The 11508-nt window shown below is 51.2% G+C and overlaps 5 protein-coding genes across 5 annotated transcripts; 1 reads left to right on the forward strand and 4 right to left on the reverse strand.

Annotated features, from left to right (window-relative positions):
• Positions 1-40: 40 nt before the first annotated feature.
• On the reverse strand, positions 41-442 carry PV06_09234 (uncharacterized protein; the record flags this gene model as incomplete). Its single annotated transcript, XM_016410662.1, has 1 exon — positions 41-442. The coding sequence occupies one exon, from the start codon at positions 440-442 to the stop codon at positions 41-43; it is 402 nt and encodes a 133-aa protein (XP_016258469.1).
• Positions 443-518: 76 nt separating this feature from the next.
• PV06_09235 (uncharacterized protein) lies at positions 519-995 on the reverse strand (the record flags this gene model as incomplete). Its single annotated transcript, XM_016410663.1, has 2 exons — positions 519-882; positions 946-995. 2 exons carry the CDS (start codon positions 993-995, stop codon positions 519-521), a joined length of 414 nt encoding a protein of 137 aa, XP_016258470.1.
• A 4480-nt stretch (positions 996-5475) lies between these two features.
• Positions 5476-7462, reverse strand: PV06_09236 (uncharacterized protein). Its single transcript, XM_016410664.1, has 2 exons — positions 7128-7462; positions 5476-7002 (listed from the first exon to the last, which is right to left on the reverse strand). The coding sequence occupies exons 1-2, from the start codon at positions 7300-7302 to the stop codon at positions 5636-5638; spliced, it is 1542 nt and encodes a 513-aa protein (XP_016258471.1). The 5' UTR covers positions 7303-7462; the 3' UTR covers positions 5476-5635.
• A 168-nt stretch (positions 7463-7630) lies between these two features.
• Positions 7631-9858, forward strand: PV06_09237 (uncharacterized protein). Its single transcript, XM_016410665.1, has one exon. It carries the CDS (start codon positions 7717-7719, stop codon positions 9604-9606), a length of 1890 nt encoding a protein of 629 aa, XP_016258472.1. The 5' UTR covers positions 7631-7716; the 3' UTR covers positions 9607-9858.
• PV06_09238 (uncharacterized protein) lies at positions 9839-11485 on the reverse strand. Its single transcript, XM_016410666.1, has one exon. It carries the CDS (start codon positions 11410-11412, stop codon positions 9973-9975), a length of 1440 nt encoding a protein of 479 aa, XP_016258473.1. The 5' UTR covers positions 11413-11485; the 3' UTR covers positions 9839-9972.
• Positions 11486-11508: the final 23 nt, after the last annotated feature.

The raw sequence follows: 11508 nt of genomic DNA on the forward strand, positions 1-11508 counted from the left end.
CTATTGTTGCAAAGTCGTGAGGTGAGGTGTGAGAGAGACACTACGTACAATTCCAAAATACAAGTTGACAAGTGAGTGTGCGGTCGCCTTTGTAAAAAGGACAGATGAGGTACTCACGAGGTGGAAAGCCCCCGAGTCGCGTGTTACGATCATCGGGCACCCGTGCATTACCACCACCACCTTCCACATCACAAGTCATCAATGAAAGAAAAGTGCATTCACCACAGAAGTCCCATACTTTGTCCCCCTTTGCGCACGTACCATCAAGACCAGAACACTCAATCTGCCCCCTTTTGCGTGTGATTGAGAAAAAGGGGGGTCGGAGGGGAGAGAGATCTAGATGTACAACCGATTTGACCGTTACCCCGATTGTGGCTTCTTCTGGTCTGCCTCTAGCAAATTGCTCTCGAGCTTCAGACTCGCCCATGTTAGGTTTCGACATGGACGCTTAGCCTGTGTGGGGGCAATCTCGACGTCTTGTTCGTCCCATTCACACACCTGAAAAAGGTTGGGCCGATTCAAGCGGCCGAGCGGCAAGAACAAAGCATGGAAGATTTTGACCTGGCGATGGTTTTGATGACAGCGTCCGGAGAGTCGGACGCGGTGATCGAGCCCATGAACTTGTCGAGGTCGAGTTCCAGCCGTGCAACGGCGTCACCCTCCCTGGGCCGAGACACATCATCGTGGGAAGATGATTGACTGTCTGGCGGTGACGGGAGCGAGTCTTCTGCGGGCCGGACGGGCCAAGCCTTGCCTTCGGACCGGAGAGACCTCTCCATCATGCTGACATCGATGGTGTCGACCTTCTTGAGGTAGTGTGACAGCATGGAATCCTCGGGCACTGTCAACAGAGTGAAGGACGTCAACGGAATCTGCCGTCGCCTTTGTTGTCAACATCGTCAGCAACAGCAACAAACCCCTTGTGCATTGGGATGGAAGACGGACTGTTCTCTGCTCACTCTGGCCAGGGTTGTCGTATGAGAGCCCAGAGACATGATGAGATATGTGACTCGGTCTCCTGATGTGACAGGAGGATTGATACCGGGTAGTCGGGGGGAAGAGACTTGTAATGATGGGCTGCCGAGCGTCTGGGAATTCGAACCGTGATGAAACCTCGAGTGTGGTAGATGTGGGAAAGAAAGGGCAATATAGTGGTGATATCAGAACATAATATCTGCTTGGTAGACGATGGAGAAGGAGAAGGGGGGAGGGAGGTGGGCGATGGGAATACCCTGAAATCAGACGGCCAGGCAATACTCAAGGCCCGATCGACCAATGGCGTGCAATTGCCGATGCCGCTAGAAGACGCGGAGCCAATCATGTAGGGAGCTAAATCCCAGTCACGTGTAATGCTGCTCTCTGATTGAAGAGGAGTACATCACACGTGATGGAGCTAGCACCTTTTCGGGGCTGCTGCGTCCTTGGTGTTCCGTTTTCCGATCCCTGTGCCTCCATTTGCTCGTAAGAATGGCCATGTGCCGTCACATGAGGGATTTTGGGACAGAGCAGCTGTACAGCTATTGCAAGGAAGCTGGCCGTGGAGTCTGAAGGTGATCCCCGTTGCGCATTGATGCCTTTCGTCATCTAGGGATTGCTCGTTAGCTGGAAGGTATGGACGGAGACCGAAGCGTCGAATGGTATGTAACAAGGCTGAAGGAGTTGGAAGAAAGTGTCCTGGACACTATCAGATGACAGGGCGTATCGGTCGAGTCAGGCAGCATGGTCGAGTGCCGAAGTTCTCGTCCATTGGGGTTTGTTTCCATCCCGATGGGACATCAGAGTCCGTTGATGATAAGACGTCTGGTGCTGTCATGTGACCGAGACCTACCATATCGGAAGGAGAATACTCATCCAGATGGTCGTCCAAAAATTGGCGGTGTTGCATCCCCGCAGCGGCGTGAAATGATACCGAGAAGAAAGAAATGATCGGCTCGGCAATCGCTGGCGGCGGAGAAATAATGTCGGTTGGTATGTGGTCAAATGTGGTATGAGCGACTCTGCAGACGCCGGTGATATGTTCCTATCGTGGAGTATATGCTTTTAGGCTCATTCTTGACAGCCGTCTCAGGAAGAGTGCACTGCTGCGAGAGTGAGAGGGCTGGTCCCCAACACGAAACCCGAACGCCATGAAGCTGCAATTAACTCTTAGCGATCAGGTTAAAAGCCCAACTCACGTGACACTTCATCAGAACCTAACTTCCAGAAGTCAACAAACATAGAGCAGCCTCGGTACATAAGGATGGTTTTCCATTGACAGAGTCCCTCTTCACATGGGCCCGTGGAAAGAGTGGAAAGAAAAGCTTTGTAGCTGGGACCATGATGTTCCGGCCGACATGACTTGTCTTCTTGAGGCAACGCCAAGATCAGAAATCAAGCAAGTCTTATGAATGTGAAGGCTGTTGTGGCTGTTGCGACAAAGGTGTCAATCGCAGAAAGCAGTCTCTGTGCGATAGTTGAGGGCAACGGGCAATGGCTAGGCAAAGTGCGACTGTACCCGCTGATGTAGACCGCAGGCTTCTGGGTATATTTGGACAGGTTACCGATGAAGGTTCATAGCAATAGGCTGCATTATTTAGTATAGATACAGAAGAGATGAGGCATCGTGGTATGGTCTAATTTCTGTTGATATGATCATGGACTGAGGTTGACTTGAAGTTGAAATTGAGAGCACTGAAGCGCCACAAACGGCGTTGTGGCGCTAAAGTGTGGCTCGTGCCGCTTTGCCGCTTCCGTGCCGGATCGTTACATCGGTTTGTGGTGTGGCGGATTATCAGTTTATCCTTGCCGACTGCGCATGCGGTGATTGCCATATTAGACCTGGATGCATTTCAGGCTGTGCGAAGATCTCTTTCTTGACTACGAATTACTGCTGCAAGTTTGTTGAGAAGGCTACTTTCATATTTCAGACGTATGTCATTCATTGCTTGGTGTTCTCCAAAGCCCCAGACACGAAATGACTAGATCGCAGAAGATGTCCACGGCGAGACCGAAGCGCCACCCTTGCCACTATTTCAGCCGCACGATGCTGTTCAGCTGTCCAAGTTCAATTCGAGATCGTCTCATACCCTCGATGAGTTTACAATGTTTCTGATACCGTACATCTCGGCTTTCAGACGAGGATCGCAGCATTACCATTGATCTCGGCATTGCAGTCTGCCACAAGCCAGCGAATCTCCTTTGGCTTAGTCATGTCTAGTTGAAGATCATACTGTATGTCAATCCACTACGTATCTTAAGGGAACCAGCGCCCTTCAGCCAGCCCATGGCGAGCCAACAACTGAAATGGAGTTGTGGCGTAGACCGCCTTTGGGGGTACTCATTGGTGGCTCAGATCTTGCCACCTTTACGTTCATTGCCACAAGCATTGACAACTGCTGCGTGGCGAGCCAGCCAAGTTGTTTATGAGCAAGAACTCAGAAATTATGGATCGGATTTGAATGCACGGGATAATAGCACATTCATATGTCTTTTTGTGATAACTTCGGGACCACCAGAAGGCGATTGAGCAATACGGATGTTAGTTTTCCTTTGAGTCTTGTTGGACCTGACTGGGGATGTTTTACGACGATAAGCTTACCCTGTGCCAGCTTATCTTCAGCAGAGATCCTTCTTGATCAACTTTCTCATGCCGAAGAAACATCTCTGGCTTTGGCAAAGGGGTCTTATTGGCAGTGGGCGCCACTTGTCCTTGTCACATGTGACCATACTCGTATGAGTACGGGTATCACTTGATTGTTGAGAGTGGCGAGAAGCAAAACCATTCGACAACCATTGTCAACTCAAACTTCGCAATCAGCGGTCATATCCCACGCCACCCACTCGTACTGGACCCAAATCAATGCCGCCACCAATTTCAAGTGGTCGCCGAACCTGTCGAGGTTGCCTCGAGCCCGAAGATTAGTTGACTTGTGGCACCTCGTTCCAAGACTATCGGGCATCCAATACTTTGGGCAAATGAAGTGATCAGACTTCATCGACAACTTTACGCGAAGGCAACGGCACTAATCATTGAAAACAATTGTGGGAACGCTTGTCAAAGGTATTGCAAACAGCCACGTCCGAAGTCTGGTGGGCAAAAAGTGGTTCTCATCGGAACATTTGAAGCGGTAAGCCTCGTATGCAGCCTCAAAGACAAGTACCGACGGTGATGCGAAGTTGCCTTCCACCATGATTGGAAAAGGGCCTTGCGAAGACGCCTCACCGCTCACAAAATGGAGCAGACTTCATCCAACTTTTATACACTCCCATCGCAGCATGGCTTAGGCAATTTCGATATGCTAACCTTGATAGGCACTGGTCAACTTGTTCCGGTAGTACGGTGTCTGCCTCACTTTATCTTCCAATGTTGTTGGCACGGAGTTTCTCAAAGCGAGTGTGGAGAGGTCGTCGGACCAACTTATCAAGGTAAGGATTTTTAGTTGACTTTAGTGGACCCAATTCCCGTACGTTCCCCGGCGAAACAAAACCGCAAACCGGCTCTTTACCCATGCAGAATGCCTTCCTTGAAGATTACTGAAGCCTGTTTCATCTCCATTCTCACGATCCATCGATTGGAAGAGTTTGACGATGTTGCTGGCTCGATACGGGCATTGTAACATATGCAAGAGTTTGCCTTTTTTTTCTTTGTATCACAGGGAACTGAGTGGTCCTACGGCGTTTTACAAACTTTCTCGGAATCTACATGTCACTTTTTTGTCCGGTGCGCATAGTTTCCTTTCCACTTCTGACCGCCCACTTGGGCACTTCAGGCATCGGTCGCAAGTCTCACATACCCTGTTTGGACCCCTTGGACGCCTACAGAGTAGTGTAAGCGTCATCGTCGGGTCGAAGTTCACCGTGCACTTTACTAGGTACAGCCGCGCCCAACTCTGTCTGTTGGCAATTCTGCCTCGGCCTCGTATCCTCTCGGCCTTTCCCCTTGACTTCATTGTGCTCCTGCAAAGACAGAATGTCGAGTTGTTCGACTCGAAAAGGCAACACCAACATTGCGAATCATTAACCTGCATCCAACGCGTGCTGTATGGCACACACGGAGCCTTTCCTCTCATTCGTGACCCCCCCTATTCCACCATGGTGTCGAAAGGCGGTTGAGTTTTTGCAATGCACTACCACCTAACATGAATTTTCTCACTGTTGAGATTTGCAGAACAAAGGAGTCTGGTTAGTTCGGCCGCCGCCTCTCTTTTCTTTCCGCTGCTCACTCAGAGGCGATTGCTTCACCGGCTCGAACCATTCCTTCAATGAGTTGCAGTTACAAGGCTCGATCAGATACTGCCGATGCAAGACACAAAGGATATCAGTCTGAACGTGCTTGAGAGCCCATATCATACTCCCACATTGTCGTGTGTTACAACACGTACAGCTTCATACTAGAGCCAAGCGGTCTACACTTCCAAAACAAAATCATCCGAGGCAGGATGCGAAAAGGAGATCATCCGTATGCTTATCCAACAAATGGCGGTATGCTTATTGTTTTGGTTTGCAACTGTCTATGGCTTTAATCACTGAACAATTTTGCAAACTTTGCATCCGCAAACATAACCGAATTCAACAGACTTCCTGACCAATACGTAGTTCACATCAGTGGGAGGTTCCTTGTTGATCAAAGACAACGTGGAACTTGGTTCGTTGTAACTCATAGAGCCATCACTGCATCCTCGTTCGCGTTCGACTCACGCTTCTCTTTTGAGTCCTCGTTGTCTTTTGGCTCTTTCGGAGCGTCTTGCTCATCCTGCCCATGTTTCTCACTGGTGATTAGAAACACCTTTCTGCACCTACGAACCTTGGCTCTACAGATAGGACATCGCCAGCCGACGCCTGGTCTGCGGCTCATCTCGCGGCTCAGGTCGGAGCACCAATGGCAAATGGCCAGATGCATACATGGTTCCAGAAGAGTGTCCATCTTCTGCTCTTTGCAAATTTGACACGCAATGTTGACATCCAAGTCCTCAAGACTAACGACATCACCTCGTTGTTGCTGATCAATCGGATTTGGACTAGAGTCGCTAGCTTCGTCATCTGTAGCATCCAGATGTATCGAAGTCAGGTCATTTGCAGTTGTGTTTTGATTAGTTGTGCGGGTGTGAAACCACTCCTGGAACTGGTCAGAGGTCCAAAGTCCTCCAGAAGTTGGCCCGCTATTCGACGACTGACGCGGTAGTCTTCTCCTCCTACGAGGCTCCGAGCGGACATGAATTGGTCTTTGACCGGAGGCAGTCAAAACGGATGTATCAGTTGAGCCGCCATTTTGCCTCTGTGATTGCGCAGCATGCTGAGCTTCACGAGCCTCTCGTATCCTCTCAAAACGGCCGAACATGGCTGTCAATGGGCTTTGATAATCGTCGGCCTCGAGCTCCTCCCTCGTCCCAAACGGGTTAGTCATATGCTGTTGAGACTGTCGATGAGAGGGTGCTGATTGATTATGCCCAGTATAGAGCGGTTGATGTCGAGAGGTGATTTCACTGTTGAAGTGCCGGTTTGTAGGCAAACCCGGGTGAGTATTTTCAGTTGTTGCTGGGGTCAAGCCAAGATGAGCCAGGGAATTTTGAAAAATCTGCGGGATGGTCCCTTGGATGCTTCTTTGACTGGTTATACCAACCTGGGCTGCGGCATTTTGACCTTGGAGGGGCATATCTGACTGCCCTGGAAGATTGCCATATGCATTCTGAGCATAGTTGGCGTTCCAATGATAAAGCTGATCTGTCCCCGTGTTGATATCGTAATGTGAAGATCCTGGTAGCATTGCAAGATAGCTAGTAGCTCTGGTGCCTGTGTCTTGATGATTGGGGTTTGCCCGGTCCGGATGCCCGTGGAAGTTGCTTCTGTAGGCATGTCGGTTTCTGGTGCGTCTATTTGAGTGCTCATTATGGTCTCCAGACGGGTTCTGACTCATGTTGTTTGTATTGGAAGTGCTAAATTCAGTATGCACGTGTAATTCCGAAATATCGGAAGTGCCAAGTAGCGAGCGAGGCGATGAACTTTCTGATATAAAATTCCAATAATCTGATGCCAAATTAACAATATGTCAATCAGCGAGTGACTAATAGTTAAGAGAGCGAGTGACTTAGAGTGGGATGGAATAAAGAAATGGAAACACAAGAGAGTAAAGGTAAGGAATTCATGCCTACCACGGCACTTCCAGCAGTAACGTTGCCAGCGCTTTCCCTGGAGTTTCATGCCTTTGCCATCGACGTAAATAGGATAAGCAGTTGCGACGGGTCTCTTGTCGGCGCAAGAGCAGCATCTCGGCAACGCTGTCAAGGCACAACCAATCTGCTCCTTGTGTTCGCAAATGCTATTCATTTCGATGATTCCCGGCTCGAACGGATCAGTGTGGATCGAGGTTGGCTTATATCGACTTGAAGTATCTAGCACAGAAGTTCCGCATTTGGTCTCAGATATTCAAGCCATTCATGAGTCACACAGCGGTCACATCCACACGGCAAAGAAGTGCATATGATATTCGTGGTCAAAGAAGATAAGAGACGATGTTGGTATGAATGTAGGGAAGATGTGATCTGAGGTGTGTGGGGGACCTGCAAGGCTGACAATGACGAGGCTGAATGGATACGCGACGCAATCACTTCTGCAGTAGAACAAATGTTGGCCCCTTCAAATCCACAGACGTCGACTTCATTATCATACACCATGTTGGAGTGGTAGTCATCACCATAAATACACTCGCGCAATGATATTCGTCTGAAGCTGGTCTTCATCATGCCTGTTCTTCCAAAACTCAGTCCTCTTCAATCGAGATTCGCAGCCTCGCTTACAGCATCCGCCGTCCTCTTACTCCTCCTCTATCTCACTCTCTCAAAGCCACAATTTGCATATGCCCTAGAGCTCGACTCTAGAACACACTTCGAAGACCATAACCACTATGTGATATCAAAGGACGGGGACGAGTTGTATGAGGACGACGACACGGAAGAGAAGGTTCATATTTCTGGTCGTGCCGAAGCAGGAGTGTCAGCCCTTGCAAATAATGCGCCCCAGAACAGTAACATCAACCTGGGTCAGACTCAAAACTGGGTCTTCCCTAGCGATGCTGTCAATGGCCCTCACGGTGCGGTGGGAACGGGTCTTCCTGGAGACGACTTGGAAAAGAGGGACCTCGAAGTCGATGTGCCTGAACTCAAGGAACGTCAAACTGGAAACAGGATATACGTGTCCCTGAACACTTGCCTGCAGCCTTCATCAAACAACACCAACAATACCTCTGCCGATGTCATATCTCCACAATTGACCATGTACATATCCTTATCTGCGTCAAATCAAAAGCCGGGCCCAGATGTAAATGATCCGGACCAACATACCATCGATGCGGACGAAGGTTATGCTCTGTTCGAGGGCGATGCTGACAGTGACGTCTACATCGGAGTCTCCGCTCCAAACAGTACAGATTTTGAAGGTATCTGGAATTACGAAGTGGCTGCTTCCAATGATGCGCCATTCCACAATTACAGAGATACGACCAATCTATACTTCGTCGATGGAGACAATCATGCAGCGCTTCTGATCACAAACGACACCACGGAAGCCGACTCGAATTCTACCATATATCAGGACTGGATGAAACTTAACCCACCGTGGGGAGTCTTTGCCGCAAACCAAAACGAGACCACCATCCTGGGACTGAGGAACTCGTACTGTGGCCTCAAGAACAATGCCCGAATCGCTGCAAATATCCAAGGCATCTCGAATCAAAATGTTGCCCAGATGACCAACAGAGGCCTGGGAGGAAAGCCAAAGGAACAATTCTACCTGAACGGGCTGAACGCAACTTCGAAATACTGGGGCATGCTGGCGATGGTCGGCAACTCTACAGCCTCGGGCAACGGCGTGGTCGGCGGCGGCGGGACTGTCTGGAAAGCCATTGACTTTCAGACAAAGACGGAAAACAATTGTGCTCTGATGTATAACCTCACATTTTGTTCTGAAGTCGCATACGCAGTCCCCTCGAACCCCGACAAGTACCCTCCCTCTACCGGTCTTCCGGACCTCGCGGCTCTGTACGACTCGTACGCCGCCCAGATGTACCAATACTTCAATTACTCTCTCCAACAAATCCCCTGCAACACCTCCTCGAGCGCGCAGTACTCTCTCGCACGCAACTGCGACGACTGCGCGCGGGCGTACAAGCAATGGCTCTGCGCCGTCACCATCCCCCGGTGTGCCGACTACTCGAACAACGACGCGTGGTTGATGCCTCGGAATCTAGGCCAGCCGTTTGTGAACGGATCCAGCATCTCCACCGCCCAACTGAACGGCAACCAACAGCTGTTGACGTCCGTGGCGACCAACTCGTCGAGAAACGCCATCATCGATGAGACCATCCGACCCGGCCCTTACAAGGAGGTTTTGCCCTGCCAGGATCTGTGCTACGACCTGGTGCAGAGCTGCCCGGCGAGCTTGAGCTTCGCTTGTCCTTCGAAGGGCGAAGGTCTAGAAAACAGTTACGGGGTCCGAAGCAACAACTCGGGCATCATCACGTGCAGTTACCTCGGCGCTGCCTATTATCTGAGCGACGCACGGTCCCTTGCGCCGTCGTTTATCAACACCGTGGTGTTGCTGACAATGTCACTTTTAGTCATGCATGCGTTCTAGCCAAATTTTTATCGTCGAGGGAGGCAATTATGAAGACGAAAAAAAATCACCATTGAATCAAAAAAGCGAACACTCGATCTTGAAAGGTGGTCCTGTCGTGGGACTTGCGTGGAGGGTGTTTGCTGGACTTTTTGAAATATTAATATCATATGAGGGCGAAGGCGTTCGTTCGGGACGACGGTGGATCGTCATGCGTGATACGGAGTACCGTGTTTATAGATGTGTAACAACAGGCAAATTGATAGATCTCTGTGTCATCCTAACAGGTGCTTCTTAATATAAAACCTATAGGAGTTCTCCCTAGTTCATGCCGGGACTGAGCAGACAACCAGTGTAGTTGATCCAGTAAGGACCACACCGCTTGCTTCAGCGTTTCAAGTCACTTCTTCGCGGCGTCCTCAATGGCGTCCACATCTCCTTGGACTCTGGCGTGCTCGAACTCGTACCGGATGCGCCGCCACGCACCGGCGCCCGCCCTCCCAATTTTTCCATCAACCGTCTGGCAGCGGGCGTCATGTTGCCCGACGATTTGCCCCCACTCGTCCCTTCCCCTGGACGTACGGTGGTCTGTCTGTCCTTGTCCCTCTTCCGTCGTGCCACCCTCTCCACCATGCGATAATGGAGGTCCTCTCGTCTCCGTATCTCGTTGATCTTGAACGGGTTCGGGGTCGGGTCCGCGACCTGTCCGGCCAGGAGATCTCGATAACTCGGCCCCGCCGCGGGCGTGGATGCAATGTTTTCGGGTTCGTCCTCGTCGACGAAGGCGTATCCGTTGACACGAGGCGTCTCACCCCCCGCGTACTCGGTGCCGCCGCCGGCGTTCGTGTCGGTATCGGCCAGGCGACCACGTCTGTCGACAATGTCCGTGTTCAGACTCGGACTGGCAGGGACGGGGCCCGGGTCGTCCGCGTACTGTACCGGTGGGAACCGTGTATTCGTATACACCACCTGTTTGGGCCCGGCTTTGGAATTCTGTTCGCGGACTTCCTGGACCGTCTGGAGTCCGTCTTCGTCGACCGAAGAGGCGTGGAACATGAATGTATTGTCGGGTCGTTTTATAGTCCATGAATCGGGTTTGGCCGGTCGTGCGTCGGTGGCTCCGGTGTGCAATGCCAATTCCTTGCCCGTGGAGGCAGAGGATTTGTCATGGGCAGTCACAAGACGCTGTTCTCGTGCCCGGTGCTCGAGGAGTCGCGTCGACGGCATCCGTTGGTCTTGTGTCCACAGGTATGCGTGTTTCTGTCTCTGTTTCAAATTCTGTTTGTCCAACAGAGCGTTGAAGGACTCGTTGTCCTCCGACGTGTATTTCGCCTGGAACGAAGAGAGAGACAGACTCGACGTGTCGAGACCATTCTGAGATCCTGCCGTGTCGTCGACGGAGCCTCCTGCGACAGACGCCGCCGACGGCGTTTGGCCGCCTGTGTATCCCAGGGGTGTGTCTGCTGCGACAGGCTGTCCTCGAAGTGGTGTCGCCGACGGGGTATCAAATCTTGTATTTCGTGCGCTCCTCCTCTTGCTGCCGCTGGACGAGGGCACGGCCGCTTCCCGTAGTTTCTGCGCCGCCTCTGCGACCCAAGAGTCGTTGCCTGATTCGAGAGCTGCAAGGTACTCGTGCTGTGCTTGGGATTCGAGAAGACCTGGAAAGTAGTCGCGCGCAATGATGTCCGAGAGCGCCGAGGTATACTCGTCTTCGTCTAGGATTTTGGGCGGCCTTTTGATCCGCTTGAAGGGTGGTGGCGGCATTGCGACAACATCTTGGGCGGAGGAGCGCCTCACAAGCGCCGTCGATGAATCTGCAGACGCCATTATGGCGATGTGAAGGAATTGCGAGGACTCTGTGTTGGCTTCGAAGGATAACTTTCCAGAAGCACGAATGTAGCAGGCAACAAAAGTGATAAATGA

Source organism: Exophiala oligosperma (assembly GCF_000835515.1).
Source record: "Exophiala oligosperma strain CBS 72588 unplaced genomic scaffold supercont1.10, whole genome shotgun sequence".
Lineage (NCBI taxonomy): Eukaryota > Fungi > Ascomycota > Eurotiomycetes > Chaetothyriales > Herpotrichiellaceae > Exophiala > Exophiala oligosperma.